The following is a 26,003-nucleotide window of genomic DNA, read 5'->3' as shown; positions in this document are numbered from 1 at the left end:
CAACAAATTTTTTCTAGTAGTAGGCAGGTCTGGCTAGGGGTTTTCCAATCCTGAGATTTCCATCCACATCACTCCACATCTTATCTATACAAGAAAAGGATAGAAAGCCATGGGAAGAGGACAACAGGCATAAGTACGGACTGGCCAACCAACCTCAACAATTTGAAAACATTTTATCATATCACAACCAAAATTTAGGCTGAATCTCACATCACCTTGGATTAAAACCATATCAAATCATACAAGGGTAAAACAAAGTTTAAAAAAAATAGAAGTAGATATTATGAATTGCCGTCTCACAGGCTGGATTTATTTCCATCATACGCATGAAATAGAAGGCAACATTTTGAAGATTTAATTTGTACAATAATAATTATCATAACATAATCATCTGATAACAATTAATCTGTATATGAAATGAGAACGATGAGGGGGGGGGGGGAGATAATAAAAACCACAACTCCACGTGACAATTTTTTCTCTCTCTAAAAGACAAACCCCCCCCCCCCCCAAAATATGTAATAAAGCAGGGCCTCTAACCGCATGTAGTATTAATTATCTTGAACTAAATCATACTTCCTTTTCTGAATTTCTTTCTTATAATGCAAGACAAAAAAGAAAAAAAAAATGACTTGAACACTGGAATGTAATAGTCTTGACTTCTTATACGCTATTTTTCACCCCATATTAAATAAAATTTATCATTGTCACTTCTCAATCCTGATAACTGTTTCTGCTATGTTATGGTTAAGGCAACATAGGAGAAAAAAACCCCCCAAAAAACCCACTAAAAAACTAAGTGGATAAAACTTTTTAAAAATTCGATTAAATTATTTTCTTTAGGTCAAAGCACACAAAGAAAAAAAAAATTGTAAATTTTGTACCAATTCATTCATGTAAAAGAGGAAAGAAAAGAAAATTGTCCAAAATACAAAAAGAATGGATCATATCATATCATCCAAATGATGAAACTGTTAAAACGTAGAATTTCATAGCAACCTCATATAAACTTGGTATAAAAACAAATCCATCCAAAGTCAGCAGAATAAACGTTGTACACAGTAAATAGTTAAAACTCCCTTATTTAATCTAAAAGAATCAAATGTATTGTTTTGAAATATAAAGCAATCAAAATAAGATGAGAGAAACATAAGACAGATAACAATGACATTGATATTGAGAACACAGCATTAGTCTGTTTCAACAATGAGATATACGCCACATTTCTACTTGAGAAAAATCACCAAAATGTATCAGAATTTTTTAAAACAGAAAAAATCATAACTTATATATATATACAATACGATTAAGAAATTTAATTGAAGTATGTCTGACATTGGGATCATTCATTTAAAGTGTCGACTTGCCATCCCCTTTTTTAAATCATTGAAAAGCAGCATGAGAAGGATTTAAAATTAAGATTTGGTCTAAGTTGAAATTGTTTTATTCTAACACACAGATAAGCCATATGCAGCTTTGCATAGACTCCAGAAAATCATTGTCAATGCCAAATTTCCGTTCCATGATCAGAAACTTTGAAAATCTGGGGATTTCGGAAGACAAAATTACCCTAAAATATAAAACAGATCTATATTCATATCAGAACTACCTGTCCTTCACACTATTCTTTTAGACTGCCACTTACAACAAATCTGTACTATCCTCACCCCCCCCCCCCCCTGCCCAAATAAATTTTAATAAAACAAACACCTTTAGTTTTCTTCGAATGGTACTTTAAGATGAATGGTTATTGATTTCAATATAAACAATGGAGTAACATTAATAAGGCTTAGATCATGTTTTTTTTTCTTCTTTTTCTTTTCCTTTCAAATCCAACAGTCCAAGGCATTGAGTTCTGAGGATGCAGTTGAAATTCTTTTGAAAACATGGTTACGATTATAACACATCTGTCCCAGTAGTTACTTTCAACTTAACCTTTCGGTTCGCATCAAATGGTATTTGTCTGGGGAAAAATAGATTTTATTGCCCAAAACATCAAACTAAGCTTGATTTCTATTGCATTATAGAGGGGAGGGAGAACAAATAAAATTTCTTATCCTGCAAAATTAATTAAGTTTGCAATTCCGATTACTTTTAACTCTTGAAATCAAATTATCAGTCTACTTAATTCTTACACAGCAGTGGGTCACATACTTATTTGTTTCATTTACAAAATTGTGGTCAAGTGATAATGGATATCAATGTTTTTTTCTCTCCCACCAACCTGCTGTCTCTGCCTAACACAGTGTGTGCTGCGATGGGTAAAAATTAATAATTAACAACATCAATTGACTGTCATGGTGTACCACAGGACAAGTCATTTTGCAGAGTCAGGTCGGAGCATTAAATGTGTGGTTGTTTGGAATTTTAAAGCTTTCTGATTGTTTACTGTTAATGTATCAAAAACATCTTTGTTTTAATGATTTTATTATGGCATATCACAGAATACAACTGACAAAATCTTTAGCCTGCATCTCAATATGTGTCTAGACTGCAACTTTTTTTCTTTTCAAAACCACCACACAAATAATATATCATTAAAAATTTAACTTTTTAAAAAAATCATCATGAAAGGAAAGAACACTGATGGCAGAAATAAATAATCCTTCTAACGAGATGTCTTTACAGTTTTCTTTTGAAGGTTATGTTCGCCTTTGCCGCACCCTCCGCTTCAACTGAGGAAGAAAAATTCAAGGAGATGAAAGTCAATTCATTTTGATGGATCAATAAGGAAAAATATTTTTAAAAATAAATATATAAATAGTCTCAGTAATACTCTAGAGGTCTGGCATGACAGACATGTTTCTTGTATTGTTTTAAGGGTTTTGCTGTGCTTGCACCCATTGAGGTCATATCAGCGCCAGTAAAAGGGAAGAAAATGGGACAATTAAAGTACCCAAAAAAAGGAAGACAAAGGGGAATTAGTTCCAAGAGGGAACAGATGCAGATCCCAAGAGCACACTATCAGTGTACTTTGAGAACACCCAAATGTCTCGTCCTGACACATGCACAGGTCCCCACTAAGAGGAACACACTCAAATGTTTACAAATCATATCCATAAAACAAAAATAATACGGTGCTTAACAAAGAGATGATTTACAAGACAAAAATTAAACTCTAAAAACTCTACAAAATTATATATTTGACTTGTTTCCCTCCCACCAAAAAATAAAATAAAATCAAGCCATAAAACAAGACAACATCTTGAAAAAAAGTTGATTACTGTGAGTTGTATTCAATAGCTCAACCAATGGAATCCTATATTTCCTTGAGCACCACTAATAACTCACTTTCACTTTTTTAAACTTGTGATCACTATCATTAGGTATCACAATAGACGTCATTTTTGTGGCAGAAAAAAACCCCATATATTTTGCGTCACGAGTAAAGGACTAATTTTAAACAGGGTCATTCAACCATTAATACCTCGGCCATTAAAAAACGTACAGAGCTAAATTTGGTATCGTCTTAAAGAGGAAAGTTTCAGCTTTATTCCTATCCCACTTCAATAATAAAAAATGGGCATTAAAGGTTGAAAAATGCCGTTTTAAAACTTTACAGCAGCTAAAAATCCTGACATATTAATCGATATAAAATTTGAACAGAGTCTGTCTAAAAGACAAACATCTTATCTCTAACTCTACCAATTTGTTTTAATGAGGGTTGTTTAATGGCTGAGGTATCGCATTTTTAAAAAGCCAGCCAAATAATTGTTTTCAGCTTTGGGTGTTATCTGATTTTTTTACACCACATTGCAGTTTGTAACAGCACACAAAATGCGGTGAGAATGAGATCTCAAATTATCGACAAAAAGAATAGAGTTCACGAAAACCACATGAATATTTTATTAAAGTACCTTCATAATTTATGTTTTAGATTGTCTAAAACAAAATAAACACTATTAATATTGTTATTTCAATTGAAAACTCGGTCGGTAAGTGGGTATGTTTTAATGATGGAACAGCCTAAATAAACCCCTAATTTTTTCGTTTTTTTGGATGACTTTCTAGCCTTGGTTTTTATTGAACGACTAGTTGTTTTTATCAATTTATCCTTGTATTTTTTTTCATATCTGGTTTGTCTCTCAATGTTTATTTATTGCTAAACAAAAAACAAGTGACAAATTTATACACACACTCTACACTTCAGTTCATATAATACTCGTCTCCTCAAGCAAAGGGAATTAATCATAAATAATTGGGTGGCTAGGTCCTTAGGGTTGTGTGGTGGAAAGTACTTTATTTCAGACTAGCATCCTATCTAAAGACTGGGGTGGTAGGGGGTTGATGGCACAGAATACACACCTGTTGGGCACAAGTGAATGATCCCGTATAAGAGGAAAGCACTATACTACCAATTTATATCGATACCCTCCTAATAAAATACAAAGAGACGATTTACAGTGGAAAAATCACCCTCCATAATAGGAATAATACATTTTACTTCACCCTTTCGGTTAAGGATACCAGAGAGGGCCAAGGCAAAACCAAGCAATATAATTACCAGACAAGTCCATAAAACAGCATGGAAGTGAAAACAGACGTTGCGGAAGTAAAAATACAGTGTCTTGGAATTATAAGGGTTTCTTAAGGGGTTGATTTATTATCTCATGTTGCTGATTCGAACATTGAGCTTATCATTCATGTTGAATTTTGAGAAGGAAATATTGACTTAACTAAAAAGTTAAGATGATTTTTGACTTCAGCAGGTCCGGTTTCTTAGAATGTGAGATGTTTTTCTTCTATCTACATTATTTTGAGAGATATCTAATCTTTTATACATTTTGCTTGTGATTATAGCTATTTTTCTGCCAACATGCAAAATTGACTGTTTCCTGATGTTCACTTCTTTATTTTTTCAAAGATCATTTGAAGAAAATGAAAAAAATGGGAGCTGTTCACTGGAGTACTCTCTACCAGTTGACGTGAATTACATGTCATTTTGTATGATCATTATGTTAATGATATAGTATATGGAATATGCTATTTTGTCATGCTGGAGGCCAAAACATTTACTTTCGCGAGTGTTTTGGGGGAATTTCAACAGACTGTATATTTAGAAAAAATTTGTGTCTTATTCAAATCTTGTTACATTTTATTTACCTAGTCACTGTGCTTTAAAAATGTGTTTCACAAGTATGATAAATTTTTTTTGTGGTTAGTTACATGACGTCAAAGTTGGAACATTTTCTTACATCAATTGGCAAGCAAAAATTTCTAAGTTCTTGAAAAATGAATTTGCTCTCAATTTCTTATTTATGTATGGATTTTCAAAATTTAAAAAGTGTTTTCCATGACTATCAGAATGTTTTATAAATATAGTAAGAAAAATTCAGTTTAAATATTTATAAATTGTCTCTTGTAGTACCTACTGTCAGGCAATTTGACATAAATTTGTGGTCAGTCTCAGGCATAGCCATCTTAAGTGCTTGCCTGACCCGAAACAATCAGACCAACAATGTGTGAGTATTTATCACAAAATGCTGAAACACTAATAAAGGAATTGCATTGCAACACCTGACAACGCCATGCTTAATTTTCAAGCACCTGTAACAAGCACTGGATAGACATGGACTCAAGCTACAGTTTTACGAAGGGTATGCGCGTGTATGTGCCTTCCCCCCTCCATTCTGCTTCTCCCATATCCTACCTTGTTGGCTCGGTGGTCTGTCTTTTGTTTGTCTTAGAGAGTATGATATTCATTATTTTGTCAATGAAGAAAGAAACCACTACCTCTGAAAAGGTATCTTAACCAAACCACCCAAATCTGAATGGATAGTAGCATCTGATATAAATTTCCTCAAAAGCATGTGTATCTCCAGTAAACAAGGGTTCTAAAAAAAGAGAGTGTAACCATCTCTTTTCAAACTTTATATAATAAAATGAGAATAAAAAGGTTCTAGATTAAAGTTTCTCAGAAACACCAGAGTGTAGGAGGATAGGCATGCAATCTGAGCAAACAATGAACCCCTTACTTCTATTTTTTATCACCCCAGTCTTCAAGCAAAATAATTCATCTAAAATGTTCAATGCCAAAGGCTGAATTCGAAGAGGAAATTGTATTTTCCTATTGTATAACCATATCTGGTTATAATTTTGAAAGCTCCTTCCTGGAGTAAATATTTGAGGGTAGATTCTTAATCATTTAAACAAAAAATTACTTTAATGCTCACATTTATTCCTTCATCGTCTCCACTGTTTCTGTCATCGTCTTGAGACGAGGCTGTCAACTTTGACAGAGATGAAGATGACTGAGATGTCTCAGGGCCATCCTCTCCATCTGATGTACCATTCATGAATCTACTTCCTCTTCTCCTATAAAAAAAGGGGGTGGGGGGAATTGAATGGACAATATTAGGTTTACTAGCTTGCAAAAGGAAGATGATGTTAAAAGATGTGTCTTAAGGCTAACAAGCACCTAATTCAAAGTAGGTCAAAGGGAACTAATTCAAACATGGATAGAAGTTGATCCCAAGAGCAATCTATTCATGTCTGCTACAAAAAAAAAAGTTTCAACATAATATTGCGGTATATATCCACTAATTGTGCATAAAGCATTTTACAAGGGACCTCAAGTAAACAGCAACCCTGAACATAATAAGCACTATTATAATTATTTCTCTTCCACAGAGACAAGTTACTCACTTTAGACCCAAGTATGGTGAGAAATTGTGACCTTTTCCAAGATCTCAACTTTGAACCATCCAAAGCAAAAAATTCTTCAAGTTGCAAACCAAGAGACATATCACTAGATGACAAAGCCACAAATTTCCCATCAAGAAGTAAGTACTGAATTCTTTCCAAATAGGAAATACTCCTATGTCCTTAAAACATGCATTTGTTTCAGATCCTAGCTAAGGTCTAGGCATAACACATAAGACTCTAGGACTAAGGCAAGCGATACCTGGAAGGGATCAAAAGATATAAGAGACAGAAGACAGCAAACTGCAAACTTTTCCCAAAAGCAGGTCAAAGGGCACCACCAAACACTGCAAACGTTACAAGATGAAAAACGTGTCATCTTGTTATAGCTGCCAAATATCATATTTCAATTCTAACTGAATCCATTAACTGACTTGGGATCAATACAAATCATATTTTTAAAAAAACATCTTATGGCTTACCCAGAAGTTCTTACAGCCTTGATGGGTTCTGGTCTGGCAATTGGCCCCTTTCTTGCAGGTACTGCTGGAGTCTCCTCAGGAGACTGGGACCTGTCAGAATGCTGCTCCTCACCTTTGTTTAGTTTCTGCCTTTATGTTTATAAGACCAGATGAAAAAAATAAAGTTTGTGTGTTTTTTTAACTTTTGTTTAAAATTATTCGGATTAAAAGCAATTTAAGTAAAAACACCCAACACAAATTTTTTTTTGAAAATCTCTATTTTATTAATCTTTCTTTATCAGAGATTCTTGGAGAAAAAAAATAATACTGAATCACCAGTTTAATAAGCTGAGTACATTGCAGTTGGAAACAGTACCACAGGTGGATAAAAGCTATCTTTTAGAGGCACAGTTCATCATGTTTTAAGAATTTAAAATAGCTTGATTCCCTTAAAATAGGAAGCTGATTTATCAAATATATAATATCTTAACAAATTTTCATGATAAAAACTAATCATGCAGGTAAAAAAAAAAAAAATAAAAATAAAAAGCCAACAGAATTTGCCTCCCCCCTCTTCCCTTACAAATAAATAATAAAAATAAAAGATCTATAATTTAAAATTTACTGGTATGATCAATAATTCAGAAAATTGCAAAACCACCAAGAAAAAAAAAAAATAAAAAATATATATATACAAATACATTGTTGAAAAGAAAATAAAAACTAGGTAACTACCTCTTGGCAGGGTTAACAGATTGTGCCCCTTTGGCTGGAGATGACATTGAAGACTTCCTTGGACTACCGAAGTTCGGCCTCTTGGTTCTAAAAGGGTAATTCATAAAAGATTAGAAATAAATTCACAGGAACCATTAAAAGATTATTTCATAAATCTGCAATAGATTTTTAAATAATAAATGCAGATCTGCCACAGAGAAGAAACAAAAACATTAATATGTGTTCTTTCTCTGAAGACAAAAAAAAATGCGCTATATAAATGTTCATATTTATTTAAAGAAAATAAGAGAAAGGCAATTGTCCAAATGATGAATAAAAATAGATCCAAGTGAAAATTTATTTAAAGAAAATAAAAGGGCACTAGTCAAACCCAAAAGTAGACTGACTACTTGTGAATCTTAGTCTGAAACCACCCAAAGTTCCAATCCATGGCCATTTAGGAGCAATCTATCAAAGGGTGTCTGAGAAAACTAAAAGTCCAGCCAGAACCCAAGCATGAGATATTATAGCACTAAGATGGTATCAATATACAAACCGATACATGATTGACAAGAAAATGCTATAAAGATAAAAAGGGAGATGGTTTACAAAAGAGAAAATATAATGTGTTTCATAAACAGAAACACTCATGTGACTGTCTGCAGACAGACAATGATCCAAGGTAGGGACTGGGCAAAACCAAATGGTCTAACACAAAACATGGACATAGTGCCACAAGGAAGACATCAGATATAGAGGGATTGAGGGCCTCGACCCTCCTAATCTTCGAAGTCCAATGGGCTAACATCCACACCAACCATTAAGATTTTGACTGATCAAGCCATCAAAATTTTGTACATATTGTTTTCTCTCCCTTATTCGGATCTTAGGAAGTGTCACAGTTTAACAGTTAGGAAGCAGTTTTCGGTGATTGTATGGTTTATTGTGTTTTCAAATAATCCACAATTTGTTAACAAGAAAAAAGAAAAAAAATTTCTAGGGTTGGAGAAAGGTATTAAAAGTTGACTTAAAAAGTAAGCAAAGGAGGCAAGTCTGTTGGTATAAACCATTATAAAAAGAGAAAATACAAAAGAATAAAAATAGATTCACAGAGGTGGTGCCAAATAATCAAGCCCTTATCACGTTAGCTTAAATCTTGCATCCATAATAATGAAACCAAGATAAAGATATAAAAACTTACATATCTTCTCGAAGTGTAGGAGGTTTGAGTCTTCTAACCACAGCTGGACTAGGCAAACCATCAGCCGACTTCCCCCGCTCAGATGACCCAGAGTCATCACTATCGGCTGTCCTCTTCCTCTGGTCTCTCATTGATGGTGATGAGGATGATGAATATGGAGATGAACTAATAGAAGATGAAGGTGATTTTAATCTGTTTCCCTTGCCTGATGGTGGTGATGAAACTGATGATGATGACTTAGCCCTTGCCCCATTTGTGAGAGTTTTTTTACTACCCTTAGCTACCACTTCTGCTGCTGCCTTACCACCTTTTTTATTATTTTTATTATTTTCCGGACTAAAGTCTGAAATCTTAGTTTGTTTCAGAACTGCCTTTTTCCCTTGTGATGTGGCTGCACTTGACTTTTTTGCTGCAATTGCTTTTTCACTTCCGGCTTTCTTAGCAGTTGGTTTTGGGGGAGGTGCTGCTTTAGACTTTTTAACTTTTGCTTCAGTTTGTTTTTCCTCCTCCTCTTCTTCTTCCTCTTCCTCCTCTTCTTCTATCTCCTCCTCCTCATCCTCTTCTTCCTCTTCACGGTACTTGACAATTCTACCTCCCGTTCTTGCAGGATTTTTCTTAGAAGGGGGAACAGTGGCAGATGCACCAGTTTGTTTCTTGGCACCCTTGACTATTAGTTTCTTCTTTTTGCCAGAATCTTCCTGGTCTGAGTGTTTGGGGGACTGGGACTCTCCTGAATCAAATGACTCTTGTATTGATTTGGCATCGGACCTAAAGAGTGTAAATTGAGAAATATAAAATTACCATGGAACCGAAACTCAAATAATATAAGCACATTAAGGCAAAGCTGCCAACCCTTAGAGATAAATAAAGTGTACAATCAGGCCAAAAAAAAAAAAAAAAAAGTTAACGAGAAAAAAGTCTACAATCCCAGTATGCAATATCATACATTAAAAAAAAAGACACTGATAAAAAAAGAGAAAGGCAATGAACTAATTGAAGGAAAACGCTAGTCTAAAATAATCGAGAGATTAACTACTGCAAAGCTAAGAAAGAGGAATAAAAGGTATCTGTGCGGCTATGTGATCTTGTGGTATGACATTCGCATTCAGACCGGAAGGCCCAGGGTTTGAGTCCCACTCTGAGCGGTGCATATTTCAGTCTTGGAAAAAGGCTCTTTACACAGATTCTCCACCGTACTCAGGTATAAAATGAGTACCTAGTCATTAACAGCATTGTCTCTATCGGAAATAAAATTGTAATATCGCCTTACAGGCATACACTTCGTAGCTCTGAATAAGACAATATATAAAAATCTGTTGTTACTAATCATAAAATATTCCTCTGCTTATTATTGGCTAACCTTCTGACCAATATGCCAAAACCAAACATAAAAAGCCTTTAAAAAAAATGACTGACTGGTGTCAATGTATTGTAATGGCAACTAACTATTTATAAGTCGAGATTGTTTAATTTTATACATTTTCTTAAGTTCTTAAAATTTGTACATGTGGCCTATTTTTGTTTTCAATTTAGAATCAAAACCAAAACATCTTACACTCTCATTGCTATGACCTAAGAAATTTCAGGTTATTAAATAACTGGGTTACAACATTTCAAGCAATCTAAGATCTAACCAGTTTTCTTTCTTTTTCTTTTTTTTTTTTTAAATTCAAAAACTTACCCAGGGTTTTTCCGCTTCCTTCCCGAACGTTGCTTTTGTGAGGACGGAGTGTAAGGGAAGGGGTTGACGACAGGAGCATGGCTCAACACAACTATCTCTGTCTGGGAGCTCCCGCCTCCAGCCTTCTTACTGTCGGCCATATGTTGATAATTGGATGAGCCAGCTATCCGTCTCTGCAAAGGAAGAGTTGAGGATGTCAATTAGAGCTCAAAGCGGTGATACCACACAATCTTGCAAAATTACAAAATTTGTAATTATTTTTCTTCTTTAAACAAAAACTCTGAACTTCATTACAAAACAAAGTACATGAAAACATGTATTAATGATCAAATCGATATATAAAAATGCTGATGAATTTTGTTATCAGTTGCCTATTCGTCTTGAACAGGATTGCTTAACTTAAAGGGAGAATGTGACTCCTTAACTAAATTGCGTACACTACATAGCAATAAACCAGAAGGTTAAAAACTGAATTGGCCTCAAGTATGAACTTATACAATACACATTAGCTGTGGCCATTATATGTAATTTCTGAAACAGCAGGGACAAACATAACCTTAAATTTCGTAATTCTAATACTAAATAATATCAAAATTTAATTTCATGGGTGCCACACAATATGGTCTCGTACTACATCATGTCAAAAGAGAAAATAAAAAGACATAAACTTCTCAATTGTTTTGCTTTTAATGGTTTTAAGGCTCTTGCAACACATATGGGTTATATTAGCGCCAGTAAAAAGGAAGAAAATGGGATAGTTAAAAATTCTAGAATTATAATTAAAGCACCCAAGAAAAGGTAAGACAAAGGGGAAGGAATGGTTCAAATAGGAAACAGATGTAGATTCCAAGAGCACACTATCAAAGTACTTAGTGATTTGTCTTCAGTATTGCCCAAGGGAACAATTGATTGCATTAATTGAGATATTGAATACATCTCACTGTTCAATTTCTTTAGGCTTTGGTCTGTTGCCTTTGCAATGTGACATAAATTTTTGGTCATGGTCAAGCTATGAGTTTAGGACGGTTAAGGGTGGATACTGACCTTTGGATCAAAAGGGAAATCTTTGGGAAGATAACTCTGCTGGTTAGAATAATTCTGGGGAAAAAAAAACAAATATAAATACATGAATACATCCAATGTTAATTATAATCATATTTATCAAAACTAACAAAACTAGATTTTAAATTGTAAAAAAAAAAAAAAAAAAAAAAGAGCAAGTGTGAACATCAACTGCTTTTGAAGAAAGAAAGAGAGAGAGAGAGAGAGAGAGAGAGAGAGAGAGAGAGAGAGAGAGAGAGAGAGAGAGAGAGAGAGAAGAGAGAAAGAGAAGAGAGAGAAGAGAGAGAGAGAGAGAGAGAGAGAGAGAGAGAGAGAGAGAGAGAGAGAGAGAGAGAGAGAGAGAGAGAGAGAGAAAGGGAGTGAAGGGAGAGAGACAGAGGGAGAGAAAGAATGAGGGAGGAGAAAGAGGAGGTCTTAATAAGATCAAATTTGAGTAGCAGACACGAGCTATGCTTACCTTGTCAGGACTTGTAAACAATTTCCCTGGTAAAACTGGTTCTTGAGATATTTCTTTCAAAGTGATGTTGCCAGTTTTCACATGCAAAAGACCCATTGCAATATCACAAACTGCATACAATTTCTGTAATAAAAAATTAATATTTAAAAAAAATATAAAAAATTGTATTACTGAACTGTAAAAAAACAAACTGAACAAAATTGGCATGGCATTTGTAAATTTGAATATAAGATTTATCAGTGAAGATAATGGAAATTTGTCAAAAAGGAAGAAAATGTATCTGTCCATCGGTCAAACTCAATTTTTTAATGAAGTCTTTCCTTAAAACGATTTTTCTAAAATTACCTTCTATTCAAGATATTTAAAATTAACTTTTGGTCAAAAGGCCTGAAAGTATTTGTTTTCATTTGTTTTATCTTTGTTACCGTAGCCCAGTGGTTACAGACCTTACAAATAAGATTCAAGTATCTTTAATAAATTAAAATTGTTGAACATTGTAAAAACAAAGGTAAACAGAGTAAACTAAGTTGAGCATATACTTATAATTGTAACAGATTAATATCATCTCTTTAGAACGATATGACGTTTATAAAGTTTGCTTTAAGAATGGTTGAGAGATAAATGGATAAGGGAAAGATAGAAAGAGAGAAACAGAAAGAGACAGAGGGGGACAAAGAAAGAGTGAAAGAGAGGGAGAGTGAAAAAGAAGAGGAAAAGAGAGAGAGAGAGAGAGAGAGAGAGAGAGAGAGAGGGAGAGAGAGAGAGAAAGAGAGAGAGAGAGAGAGAGAGAGAGAGAGAGATGTTTGTTTTTAAGGGTTTTACGGTGCTTGCAACACATTAAGGTCATATCAGCGCCAGAAAAAGGAAGAAAATGGGAAAGTAAAAAGTTCTAGAATTACAATAAAGCATCCAAGAAAAGGGAAGACAAAGGGGAATTGGTTCAAATAAGAAACATGTGTAGATTCCAAAAGCACTCTTATCAAAGTACTTAGTTTGAGATCACTAAAAGTCTCATCCAGACACAAGCACAGGTCCCCGCTAAAAGGAACACACTCAAATGTTTTACAAATCATATATAATATAAAGAAAGCATAATACAGTGCATAACAGAGAGATGATTTACAATAAAAAAATATCATCTCCCAAAACTAACTATACATTCGACTGTTTCCCTCTCAGCCAGGACCAGGACAAAACTAAGTAATCTCATTCCAAGACAATGACAGGAAACAATTGGTTAGCCAGGACCAGGACAAAACTAAGTAATCTCATTCCAAGACAATGACAGGAAACAATTGGAAAACGGGTATCAGGAGATAGAAGACACAGCATGTACCTCCCTGCCCACTATGGAATGTCAGGATAGAGAGAGAGAGAGAGAGAGAGAGGGAGAGAGAGAGAGAGAGAGAGAGAGAGAGAGAGAGAGAGAGAGAGAGAGAGAGAGAGAGAGAGAGAGAGAGAGAGAGAGAGAGAGAGAGAGAGAGAGAGAGAGAGAGAGAGAGAGAGAGAGAGAGAGAGAGAGAGAGAGAGAGAGAGAGAGAGAGAGAAACATTAAACGGACCCAAAACTGTACTTCCACTCTTAACCTACTACAAATAAAATCTAGACTCATTTACCCCCTCCCCCACCCCCTTCTTTTTCGACCATCAATTGCCTTGCTTCAAATTTGACATACGGCGCCAGTTTGCCAAGACTGATGCCATAAAAATGGGAGTGTCACCAAATTCATGCAACTGAGCACAGGAGTCAAAATATGACACAAAACACAATGGTGATTTTTTCACGGATCCACCACTTGAGCTGAGCTTTTATCAGAGAAAAATGTTTGACACGGCAAAATCAGCGGAAAATTTCTGAGAAAACCCCGTGGAATATTATCATCACGGATTTATAATATAAAGAAATTAAAAACATACCTTGTTTGCAGATTCATCATCAGGGCATTGAGCATCTTTAGTCTGCTTGATGTTCTCTATCATGCGACGTAGGAAGGCATAGTTGTAATCTTCATGGCGTTGAGTGAGAGGCTCCAGCAAGAACCACAAACATCTAAAGAATTATGGGAGGAGATATTGAGAAGGTAAATACAAAAATGAAATTACAAAGAAAAATGATATGGGATGATAATGGTGGTTATGATGATGATGGATGCTGATGCAGGTGTGGGAGGAGGAGGTGGAAGAGGAAGAGAAGGAGGCAAAAGGAAGAAAAAATTATGTTATTCAATCCTAAAAATTTCAGCTCTTGGTGAATATGACATATTTTCTTATTCCCACTCACTCTTTAAGATTCATGAGACTATCCAAGTCCTCATACGACTTGCAGTCGGGATCGTGGGCCAACAAGTGGATGGTGTATGGAACAACATAGTCAGGGAGGAAGTAGAACATGCGACCTGAGGACAAATTAAGTTAATTTAGTATACTCCAAATCACTCACATCAAATCTCTCCCCCTCTCAAACCACCCCCCCCCCCCTCCTCCTCTCTCTCTCTCTCTCTCTCTCTTCATCTCGATGCAGTGGTCAATTAATTCATATATGTTCAATACAGAAACAATACAGGGAATCTAAGAAATTCATCTTATGCTGTAAATTTTATTTTATTTCACATAAATAATTTCTCAATGATACTGACCCCTGGCACTTGGATTTTGCTTGATAAAATCCCTCCTTTTATTGATGTTAAGAGTGAGGAACTGTTTGATTTGCTGTCTCCTTTCTTTGATCGGGTCATTGGCCCCAAGACTCAAGATTGACATATACTCTAATGGAAGCTTTAGACTGATCAAACTTTTGTGAAGCCAGTTGGCAAACTGAAAACGGACTTGAAAACAAACATCCTGCAAAGAGTAAAGTATAAAATAATAGAGTGACCAAAAAAAAAAAAATATCAACAAAATATCAAATATTCACACCACAGAGCTGCCAGCCCTAACCTATGTCAATGTGTACAATGGAGAGCTAAAATGTGTGAGATTTTGAAGAATTGTCTACCAATCCTGAAAAAAAAACCCCCCGATAACAAGCACTAATTCTGATAAGGTCAATTAATTAGACCATACTAGCAATGTTATAAAAGATATCTAAATTAATGAATAAATTTACTCTATTTTGACAATATAAATAATATCAGAATTGACCTCCAGAATCGAAATTTAAGCCCAAAATGACCTATCCAGATATTTTATTGAACTCCCAACATGAACACAACCATTTAAGTACAATAAAAGAGAATGATTTTTAAAAAAGTTGAAATAATAGAAATTTAATTATGCGTATGAACCTCAGAACAGTGCATAAAGACATACTATGAACAAATAAGCATTTTTTAATGCAAGGTTGGTAGCACTGCATACAGAACAGAAATGTCTTCAAAATAATCCAGATTTCCAGATAAAAAATTATATCTACCCAAGATGACAAACTATGATCTTCTATTTCCATAAAATGACATTTTAAAATGCTTTATAAAAGATGTTCTCTAATTAATATATTACTGTAGTAGTAGTAGTAGTAGTAGTAGTAGTAGTAGTAGTAGTAGTAGTAGTAGTAGTAGTAGTAGTAGAGTAAGATAATAGTATTAATAGTATCTAATAATTGCTAATATCTAAAGGGGGAAAAAATAAAAGAAAGGAATGAAAGGAAAGAAAACTACCCCCCCCCCCCCCCCCCCCAAAAAAAAAAAAAAAAAAAGGAAAAAGAAAAGGAAGGGAAAAGATAAGAAAGAGATGAAAATGAAAAGAATAAAAGTAAACTACATCAAGATGTAGACAGTATCAGCTTGAAATTGCCCCCATAAATTTAGCTACTAACATTGATCATTAATGCCAGAGCCTGAAATTGTTCTCTTGTAATGGTGTCAGCATAGCAAGGTTCCTCTGCAAGCTTGAGCATGCTACATCCTGCTTGAAGGCGCAGCCGTGCAAGTTCCGGTTTGCTTTGAAGAAAAGGAAAATAATTTGGGATGATAATATAAATTTTAAAAAGCTTTCTATTGTTTAATAAGTTGTCAAAGTATGTTTAAGGCCATTGCCTAAAATTTACTTGCTTGTTTTTTAAATTTACAATGAAACACAAGATTATATTACCATACACTACATGACAAGATTACTAATATATTAGCAATGACTATGAAAAATGTTTTTTTCTCTTTTTGGGGAATTTTTTTGTCTAAAACCAAAGCCCTATCTCCACTGAGTAAAAATGTTTTTGAATTTTGAAAATCCATTCATAAATAAACAAGTTATGCAGTTTCAAAGGTGTCATTTATTTGGATGACCTGCAAAGAGGAAAAAAACGCGAAAATATGGGACGCTTTTTCGGCATTTTTTTCCGACCTTTGGTTGTATCTTGCGTAATAAGTGGATTAAAAGATTGAAACTTGAAGAGCAGATTAGGATGATGTTTTGTAAAATACGGGAAAAGTACTCGTCATATTCATATGAAATTTTACAACCAAAAAGAAGAAATGTTCATGTATTACCTTGTCAGCGACAAAACCTCCACGCCCGGTAGTTTTAGAAATATTTTACTCCAAAGAGTAAAAATCTATTTTTAACGGTCTTCTGGTAATCGCACGAGTTTTGTCGCTTGACATAATCTAAAATGACCTTTTTTCTAACTGTGTGCCAACTTTCAGTCATATTCATCGATAAACAGCGTCGTAATTACTTTTTTAAAATAGCATATACGAAACGGCTTCATCCCATATTTTGACGCGAATTCGGGCACTTCGTGAGCGAAAAAGAGGCCCAAAGATTTGTGTGGGATAGTCATTGCTAAATATATGTTATATGTAACAGGATGTTGTTCAAAAATAATAAACATAGTGTGGAATTAATTTTTCACATTTTGCCCAGAATAAATCACACTTAAAAAATATGTTTACGAAAAATGTTCATATTTCCATTTCAAGAGACATGATGCAATGGCCAATTTACCAATAAATGCCATCACATGAGGAATGAATCAGGTTGGCAGAGGGCAGAATCAGAATCTCAGTTCACAGCTTAGCCCCCCCCCCCCCCCCCCCCCCCCCCCCCAATTCCTCATCCCTTCAATTTGCCAAATTTAAACAATTCAAATCAAGTTTTAAACATTTTTTTAAAGTCAAAATTCAAACAGCTATCATATTTTAATTTTATGTTTGCTAATTCTTTTTTTTCTTTTTTAAAATTCACGTCTAACATATTTAAAATTGCCCCTTTTGATCAAAATTGAAAATGCATTTATATACTGTTTGATAAGCCTGTATAATGATGAAAGAAAACTTAATGCAGGTCTGCAACAAATCTGAAAGATTATCTAAAAAATACATACTTGGTGTTTCCATTCTCCATTAAATCCCCGTCGTGTATTATGACTGTATAGAGCAGACGCAATGTTGACTGGGCAGAGTTGCCTGTATTTGTCTTCAGTCCTAACAGCCAACGAACTAACATTTTCATAGCTTGGACCTTTGGGAAAAGGAAAAAATTAAAATACCACACTGTGTGAAATATGCTGAGACAACTCAAAAATAAAGTACTTAATAGCTTGCAATAGAAATACATGCCTGCAGTTTGTATAAATTAAGTCAAAATCTAAGGTTATTTCGTTATCATGAAAACCTTCAGAATTATATCTTACACCAGTTTAAGTGAATTGAACCTAATTTCAAAGTGAAGTAAACTTTACTATTTGTAATGTTTGATTTAGAGGGGACAAATAGTACAAAAATGGGTGGAAATCAAATAATTTTCGTTCCTCTGAATTTTCAACTGTTGTTTAAAGTACGATTTATCGATTATTTATTATGTTACCTCTTGCAGGTTTGTGGACAAAAATTCTCTAGCCCTCTCTTCAGCATATGTTATCAATTCTGAATACAATCCAATTGAATTTTTAAAAAAAACTGCCTTCTGTCAAATTTAAAGAAAGATGTGAGAAAGAGAAAGAGGTTTCACCTTTTCTTGAGTCTCTTCAGACACTTGATGATCTGGACACCATGGTTCCTCTGAAGGCTCACTTTGAGTCTGAAGACACAGAAATAAAAACAATGAAAGTAAAGCATCTTTTGTTACACACTAGTCCATTACAAAATACTTTAGATCTAACAGACCAGAGAGAAATAAATAAGTAAATGTGACACATATAAAAGAGGACAAAACAAAATAAACCCTTTTATATAAGGCATGTTTACTCACTTTATTTTTTTCTCCATCTTATTTAGGCACCTCTTGCTTTTGGTCAGACCAGTTACCCATTCACAGATGAATCAGACATCAGCTCAACGCTATTAGAATTATCAAAAAACAAACCTGATTTAACACAGTTCAATGATCATTGTTGATTTCCACAGATTTATTACTTTTGTTTCAATATCATCATGTTCAAATGTCTAGGGATAACATTTGAATAATTCTTGATACTGGGAATTAAACCCCCCGCCACCCTCCCTTGCCACTCACAGAAAAAAAAAGGGAAAAATTTTACTCACCCTATCTTTCATGAGCAAGCCTTTGACAATAACTTTGGAGACGATACTTTTGATCTCAGAAGCAAACAAATTGGGGAAGGCCTGGGCAATATGACCCAAGCACACAATTGCTGTCAGGTAGTTGGGGTTCTCAGGGTCCAGGGCACCTTGGATGTGCTAGATATTATAATAACAAATTATTACAAAATGTTTAGTCTGTTGTATCCTCTTGTTAACTTGTTTTTAAAAGAAAAAAAAAGAACAAAACTAAATGCAATATAAATAATTTGAGACAATGGACTTGACTAATATATCCAAAACAGAAAACATAACAAACAATATATAATAGAAATGATTTACAAGGGGGAAAAAGCATCTTCCAAAACCAAGAATTATAATAAACATCTGACTATTTTCCTCTCAGCTAAGGATTCCAGCAAGGGCCATGACAAAACCAAGCAATCCCATTTCAACACAAAGACAAAAAAGCAACTCAGCCAACAGATAAAAGGGGATAGAAGACACAGCGAGTTACCTCCTTCTCACCATGGGAGGTCAAGGGTTACCTCCCTCCCACCATGGGAGGTCAAATGATCCCGTCCAGAGAGGGGAATCTTTAAACAGAACTCTTTTCTTTAAAATGAATAATGCTCAACTTATGCTTTAGACAATGCCATCTTCAAAGAGCTGAAATGGTAGCACTAAATTTACTCAAGTAATTTTATTTTTAAAATATGTAATACATCAAATGAGACCTAATTTAAACACACAGAATGTAGCAGAATAAAAGTTCTTTAAGTCACATTAAGTTTACACTCACTTCAAAAATGCTGGTGACCGCTTGCTCTTTGTTGATACAAATGGTGTTGATACATTTTAGGGCATGTTTGGCTTGGCGAGGAGTACCAAATTTACAAAACTTGATAAGAACAGGAATCAAAGCACTGAAATACAAAATGAAAATAAAACTTATATCTTAAAAAGCACAACCACACACACATAATATATATATATATATATATATATATATATATATATATATATATATATATATATATATATATATATATATATATATATATATGATTTTTAGTATAAACATAACATTAAATCATGGCTTGAAAGGTATTATTCCGAAGAGGTCAACTGTCTGAAATGATTTCATCGATAGAATTTCATCTGTAAATTAATAAGAAAAAAAAAAGAAGAAAAGAATAACCCCACATCCTTCAAAACAACTTACAACGTAAATATATGAATTGCCATTTACAACTTACTTTTTACTCATGATAAAATGAATACGTATATTAAATACTTTTATTAACAACTCACTTGTATACTTCAGTGTGATCCAGATGAAGATTCTTGCCAGTATTAGTGAATATCTGAATTCCTATATCACCTGGAACAAAGGACATATAGTATTTAACCCATGGTTGGTATTTTAAAAAATTATATAGTGGTGAATTACATGGTCAAAGAAAACAGACTAATTATCAAAAATAAGAAAGAAAAAAAAATTTTTTTTCCCCCATTTTCTAATATCTTAAGAACGAGTCGAAAGTGTTTCAGTCATTCTTAAATTACTTTTATTCATGTAAAACACCCATTTTCATTTATACAAACGTGTCTCAAATTGTGCTGTAACTAAAGGACAGTGGAGACTGTTAATATCAAGAAAACATTTGAATAGTGAATATTAATGAAAATCATAAAGTCAAAAATATTACGGGAGATGGGGAGAAAGGGTGGTTGGTGGGGGTGTGAATAGAACTGGACAAATTAAGTGTTAATGAGTTAACTTACTGATATCATCGTCGTCACAGTTGACAAAAAGGAGAAAGTTGTCAAAAATTTCCACTGACTTGTAGTTGTAGGGGAAATAATGAGACAAGGTCTGAAATGAATTAAGATACAATACCAAATATTGACTTTTATTTCTTCCATACTTCTCATTTCTATTGCAACATAAAGGACAGACAGTATAATCACAAGTATAATTAATAATAATAATAATAACAATAACAACAATAACAATAAAAATAAAAATAATAATAATAATAATATCAATAACAATAATAATAATAATAATAATAATAATAATAATAATAATAATAATAATAATAACAATAACAAGGTGAAGATAACAGCAAGAACTGAAGCTGTAAACATGAGGGAGTGGTGACCGTAAATAGAGAAGGAACAGGATGATAATGATAGAGATGCATGAAACCAGATAGCATAAATTGTAGGATTCCTTGAAAAAAAAAAAAATGAGGTGACTCACCAAAAGCAGTTGTACCCCTTTGATTGCTGACCTATCCATATTGTCAAAGCCTTCCTCTAGGCTATTTGTGACCAAACAGGATACGATGAGGGTCAGATGATCAATGGCCAACTCGTCTATCATGACAGGGGCAATACGCTCCAACAGTGACTTGAATAGTTGATAGAGCAGGTTAGGTGTGCCAGCAGTTGAACCTATTTTCTTCAAGATTTCTTTCTATAAAATGAGAACAAAAAACAATAATACTTTCTTTTAACTGGTAGTGAAACATTATCACAAGTTCAAACCCTTAAGCAGACACTATTATTCAATTAATGGCCAAAAAGTTATAAAAAGCAATTTGACAGAAAAGAACAAAAAATTTAGTTTCAGTTTACTTCAATTTAGTCTCATACCATTCCTGAGTAATATCACTATATTTTCAACACTTTACCAATTAATGGTTTACAGAACCCGAATCCAAAATAAAAAAGATAACAGCAAAAATATGGTCAGTTCCAAGGAAAACAGATAAAAAATAACATTTAGACATTGAAAGAGTAAGTTTTAGTCAAAAGCAGAATGATTGACAGTTATGAGACATGCATCTATCATGATTGGAAATGAATAAAGTTATGATAAAAAATAAACCTTACCACTGTCTCTTCTGCCTTCTTGCATGTACATGATGGTCCAATCAAAGTCTTGAACAGCAGGCGAAGACGATTGTCATCTTTCAACATGAGATTTAATTTCTTCACGTATTCATTGGGCTTCAGAGACTCTGGTAGAGTTCCTAAAATGAAGACAACGTAGACAGACATCCTCATAATTTCACAATCTAAATTCAAGGCAATCAAAGATTTATATGCCAGCTTAAGAGCTTATAGATGACTTGTAAATAGATAGTTTGTAAATGACTGATGATGAAAAAGACTGAACTCTTCCCACCCTCATCATTAGATATGCCATATAAGTGGTATTGCTGGTATCATGTTAATAACACTGTATGGCGGAAAATTTAAGGTCTGGTTAATCATAAAATAGAGCAAACTGGGGGATAAAACAAGAAGAGGCGGAAAAAACCCCAAAACAAAACAAAAAACAAACATAAATAAAATAATTGACTTACTTCCTAACTGTATCAGTTTAGGCATGATAGCAGGAGGGTTGGGTTCACCAGCCCTGTCATGAGCATCCAATAACTGTGTCACAATCTGACGAACACTAGGATACAAAATAGGGAGGGAGGATATGATGAAAACTTGTCATTGAAACGAGCCAGATACAGACAAGAAGTTGAATCTTTAGTATTGCAAACTTACTCTTTTTCTTATTATAACGACAATATAGATAGACTGGGCACAATAAAAATTTTTTTAAAAATTTGATTCTTCCTTAAAACTTGAATGTGAACCTTAATCCCGTATTATTTCTTAAGATTAAAATCTGTTTAAACTACTTTATTAAAAACTATTGTACAGCTCAGAGAAATTTCATAATTACGATTATTAAAAAATAAATAAATTAAAAAATAGATAATAAAGGGTCATTGAGAGAAAAAAAAACCAAAAAAAACAAACCAAACTTACTTATTCCTGTGTTTCAACATTTCACAAAATGCTCTGGAATGAGAAGAAAATTTAATTATTTTTATTTTATTCAACAAATTAATAAAAGAAAGTAGAATGCAGGATGATCTTTTTTTTCCAATTATTTAAATTTTGTGTCAGCATTGAATAATTTCAAATTGACATGAAGCATTTTAAGTACAGTTAGCATGGTGGACCTGTGAAAACATACAATTAAAAAAATTACAAAATCTATTTCATTTAATTCATTCAAATTACTTTCAAAAATAAAACAAAAATTATTTTTTTAAAAACAAAACAAATTTATCCGTCACAATAAATAATATAAAAATTAAACTAAGCTATGTTAGACAATTCCATTCTCTCCACCTACTTGACTCCATGTTCATCAAGAGTAGAGTACAACTCTAACAACTTCTTCATTCTGTCCTCCACGTTCATCTGATAAGGAACAAGGTAGATGTTCACCATTCTTTCCACCAACATTCTAGAAGAAAATTAGAAAAAAACGAAGATTCGTTTATCTACAAAGATTACATTTTTTAAACAAAAATATTTCAGTCAAATCTTTCCATTTTCAAACTGAACAAGTTTTTTAAAATGGTATAATTTTGGAAATTCTTTAAACATCCCCTTTTGTATTAATAAACCAGAGATAAAAAATGAAACCCTTCTAAATTGGTAAAGAAAGTTCCTCAACAAAGCAATAAATTTAATCAAAAGACATCCATCCACAGTCAAGTCTCCCAAATCCAAAAGACTTGTAACCACTTGTAATGGGGGGGGGGGGGGGGGGGGGCAGATTTTCAAACAACTATTTGGAGGAAAGGCAGTATAAAATATAATATAGTCAATGCTTCCATAATCTGAACTCTTAATCCCAGAACCATTCGTTGACATCCGACACTGATCCACAATGCTTTTGTTGGTCGGCAAATTAAAGACAAAATCAATGGATATGGAGAGGAGTCAATTAAGCTGAGATTTGAGACTTTCAGATGGGCACGTAGAAAGTACAGAATTCTGTGAACAGCTTTCAATGAATCATTAGGGATGGATGTTTACATCTTTTATCAGGACTTATAAAAATAGAAAAGAAACAAAAGAACCAGTAAAATTTAAGAGAAAGGAGAAATAATTGTTTTTAAAAAACAAGTGAAAATTTTTTTTTAATTTAATATTAAAAGAGTTAATTCCCTTTACATTATCTCCCATTGATTATTTACATCTGGACTTTTGAGTAATATTAATCACGGAGATCAGTGTAACAACTTCATATTCTAAAATCAAATGTCAGAATCATGAACCAGTTACATAAAATAGATTACAGTCCTGACAAATTGAAAACATCAAATTTAGTAATTTGACAAGAACATTAGTCATTTCTGAAATCGTGTATGAACAACCACAATTTGAATTGATGATGTCAAGCTTATGCGCTGTAGAAATGCTTTATTTTTATTGTTATTATTATTAGTAGTATTATTATCATCATCATTATTATTATAATTAATATTGATATTTTTTCTCTCACCGATCTTCAATGTTGTTCTGGTAATAGTGATGAAACACTTTGTTTTTGACAAACTCCACTTTTTTAACAAGTTCCTCATCAGGTTCTTTGGCCAAGGCACACTGCTTGTACATCATGCCCAAACCAAGAAGAGCTTCACGTCGGATCTTGAACTGAAAAGTAACCATTCAAAATTCTATAAGATCAGATCACAACGACATATTGAATTTAATAGAAATTTTAACGATGATTTGTTTGTCATAAGTTTACATAAAAAGCTAGTTTCTCCAGTTTCTTTTTAAAGACAAGCACTTGTAGCTTCTAATTTCTTGCTGTAATAATAATAATAATAATAGAAAATAGGCATTTGTATAGTGCCTGTAAACTGTAGGCAATATTAACTCAGCTACTGAAGAGTATGAAATATCTTTCTAATAAAATATTGTACAATAATGAGTAAAAGAGTAAGAGTAAAATTTCGCATTTACATTTTTGCAAGAGATAACGACACAAGAAGAAATTTTCAAATGGCAAATGGATCAAACAAGGATTTAAAGATCTTGTTTTTGAAATGACATTACCTCACAAAGAAACAACTGAGAAGATAATAAAATAAAGATACCAGTTGACTCAATGTTTTACCTTTTTCTCTTAAATTAATATAGTAACTAAGATCAAAACCAATATACTATAGATCGATAGGATTGCCACTTCACAATACTTTAATTTAAAAAAATTTTTTTTTTACTTATTTAATATAAATACTTACACAAGGCCTCAGAATCAAACATCAAACAAAAATAAATTTAGTAGAATTTCTAATATCAATCAAATACTTCACCTATGTCTAGAATATGATATAGATATAGAGCATAAAAATGCTTCTTACTCTCTTGTCTAAAGTTCTCTCTTTTATAAACTGTAACAATTCAGGGGAGAGAGCAGTCATGTCTTTCTTCGCCACATTCAAGATACTGTTAACAACATCATGACGAACAGACTCCTCAGGGTCATGCTGACGGACCTTTAGTTGTTCTAGGTAAAAAAAACAACAAACAAACAAAGAAAAAACCTTAAATGTGAGTGACATGAAATTCTAATATAACCAACCTGCTATTAATAACAAATAAAAAAGAATTTTTCTTTCTTTCAATCTGTTAAAAAAAGGAATAATAATAATAATAATAATAATAACAACAATAATAATGATAATAATAATAAAAATAATAATAATAATAATATAATTATTATTACTACTTTGAATAAAACGACAAGAGGATTCACAATTATCATCATCTAAGTCTAAGATTTTTCATCTAATTCAACAAAATCTCTTGTAAGTACTCAAGAGATGTTCTAAAGCTTAGTTTGGAAATAGATCAAGTCAATTCTTTACCCAATAACATTCTTAAAAAAATAAAGGACTATTGTTTAACTGAAAACTTAAATATCTGTTTAATTTCATAAAAACATTACCAAGAATATCCTTCTCCAATTCTTTGTGATTGAGTATAAAATTCTGAGTCTGCTGGATACAAGCGGTGCGGATGGCAACACTTATGTCATTGTAACTGGAGGGAAAATTTAAGGTTGAGAATTAGAAAATAGGGCCCCGTGTCATCACAAAACCTATTTATAGTCCTTCACCAAAAATGATAAACACACAAATCAAATGACAAACATCACAAGAGGAAAATATTACCAGTTTTCCTCTGCTCCTATAATTGGGGATAATTTGATATTTAATCTATAGGACAAGAAAAAAAGAAAAAAAAAAAAAAAAAAGGGGGGGGGGGGGGGGGGTTTGCACATTGTGTTGTGTTAACTACCACCTCCTAATCCTGTTCATCAAACTAAATACATTCATTATCTTTTTAAATGCCTATCAAATTACAAGAGAGGCATAAGTGACAGAATAGCTAGGGGATGGGGGTATGACGGACTAGTAGGGTTGGGG

General features: G+C 33.3%; 1 protein-coding gene across 2 annotated transcripts in view; it reads right to left on the bottom strand.

Annotated features, from left to right (window-relative positions):
* Positions 1-275: 275 nt before the first annotated feature.
* Positions 276-26,003, bottom strand: part of LOC144970299 (sister chromatid cohesion protein PDS5 homolog A-B-like) — a 32,405-nt gene continuing 6,677 nt past the window's right edge. For both annotated transcript variants that reach the window (XM_078909787.1, XM_078909788.1), the window contains exons 10-35: positions 25,523-25,617; positions 24,936-25,081; positions 24,068-24,219; positions 22,907-23,020; positions 22,534-22,566; positions 22,074-22,168; positions 21,598-21,737; positions 20,963-21,178; positions 20,482-20,572; positions 20,008-20,077; positions 19,496-19,619; positions 18,697-18,852; positions 18,164-18,232; positions 17,538-17,674; positions 16,032-16,155; positions 14,854-15,058; positions 14,499-14,613; positions 14,135-14,267; positions 12,219-12,341; positions 11,744-11,797; positions 10,700-10,872; positions 9,019-9,786; positions 7,839-7,925; positions 7,125-7,253; positions 6,174-6,315; positions 276-2,675 (exon numbers count right to left, since the gene is read on the bottom strand). In XM_078909787.1, coding sequence (XP_078765913.1) covers positions 2,643-2,675; positions 6,174-6,315; positions 7,125-7,253; positions 7,839-7,925; positions 9,019-9,786; positions 10,700-10,872; positions 11,744-11,797; positions 12,219-12,341; positions 14,135-14,267; positions 14,499-14,613; positions 14,854-15,058; positions 16,032-16,155; positions 17,538-17,674; positions 18,164-18,232; positions 18,697-18,852; positions 19,496-19,619; positions 20,008-20,077; positions 20,482-20,572; positions 20,963-21,178; positions 21,598-21,737; positions 22,074-22,168; positions 22,534-22,566; positions 22,907-23,020; positions 24,068-24,219; positions 24,936-25,081; positions 25,523-25,617 — 3,724 coding nt within the window. In that variant the 3' untranslated portion in view covers positions 276-2,642. The remainder of the gene's footprint in view (positions 2,676-6,173; positions 6,316-7,124; positions 7,254-7,838; positions 7,926-9,018; positions 9,787-10,699; positions 10,873-11,743; positions 11,798-12,218; positions 12,342-14,134; positions 14,268-14,498; positions 14,614-14,853; positions 15,059-16,031; positions 16,156-17,537; positions 17,675-18,163; positions 18,233-18,696; positions 18,853-19,495; positions 19,620-20,007; positions 20,078-20,481; positions 20,573-20,962; positions 21,179-21,597; positions 21,738-22,073; positions 22,169-22,533; positions 22,567-22,906; positions 23,021-24,067; positions 24,220-24,935; positions 25,082-25,522; positions 25,618-26,003) is intronic.

The sequence above is a fragment of the Berghia stephanieae genome, chromosome 4, assembly GCF_034508935.2.
Source record: "Berghia stephanieae isolate SIO BIC M18660-M18661 chromosome 4, UCSD_Bste_1.3, whole genome shotgun sequence".
In the NCBI taxonomy this organism is placed as follows: Eukaryota; Metazoa; Mollusca; class Gastropoda; order Nudibranchia; family Aeolidiidae; genus Berghia; species Berghia stephanieae.
This window is presented reverse-complemented; position numbering and strand designations above follow the sequence as displayed.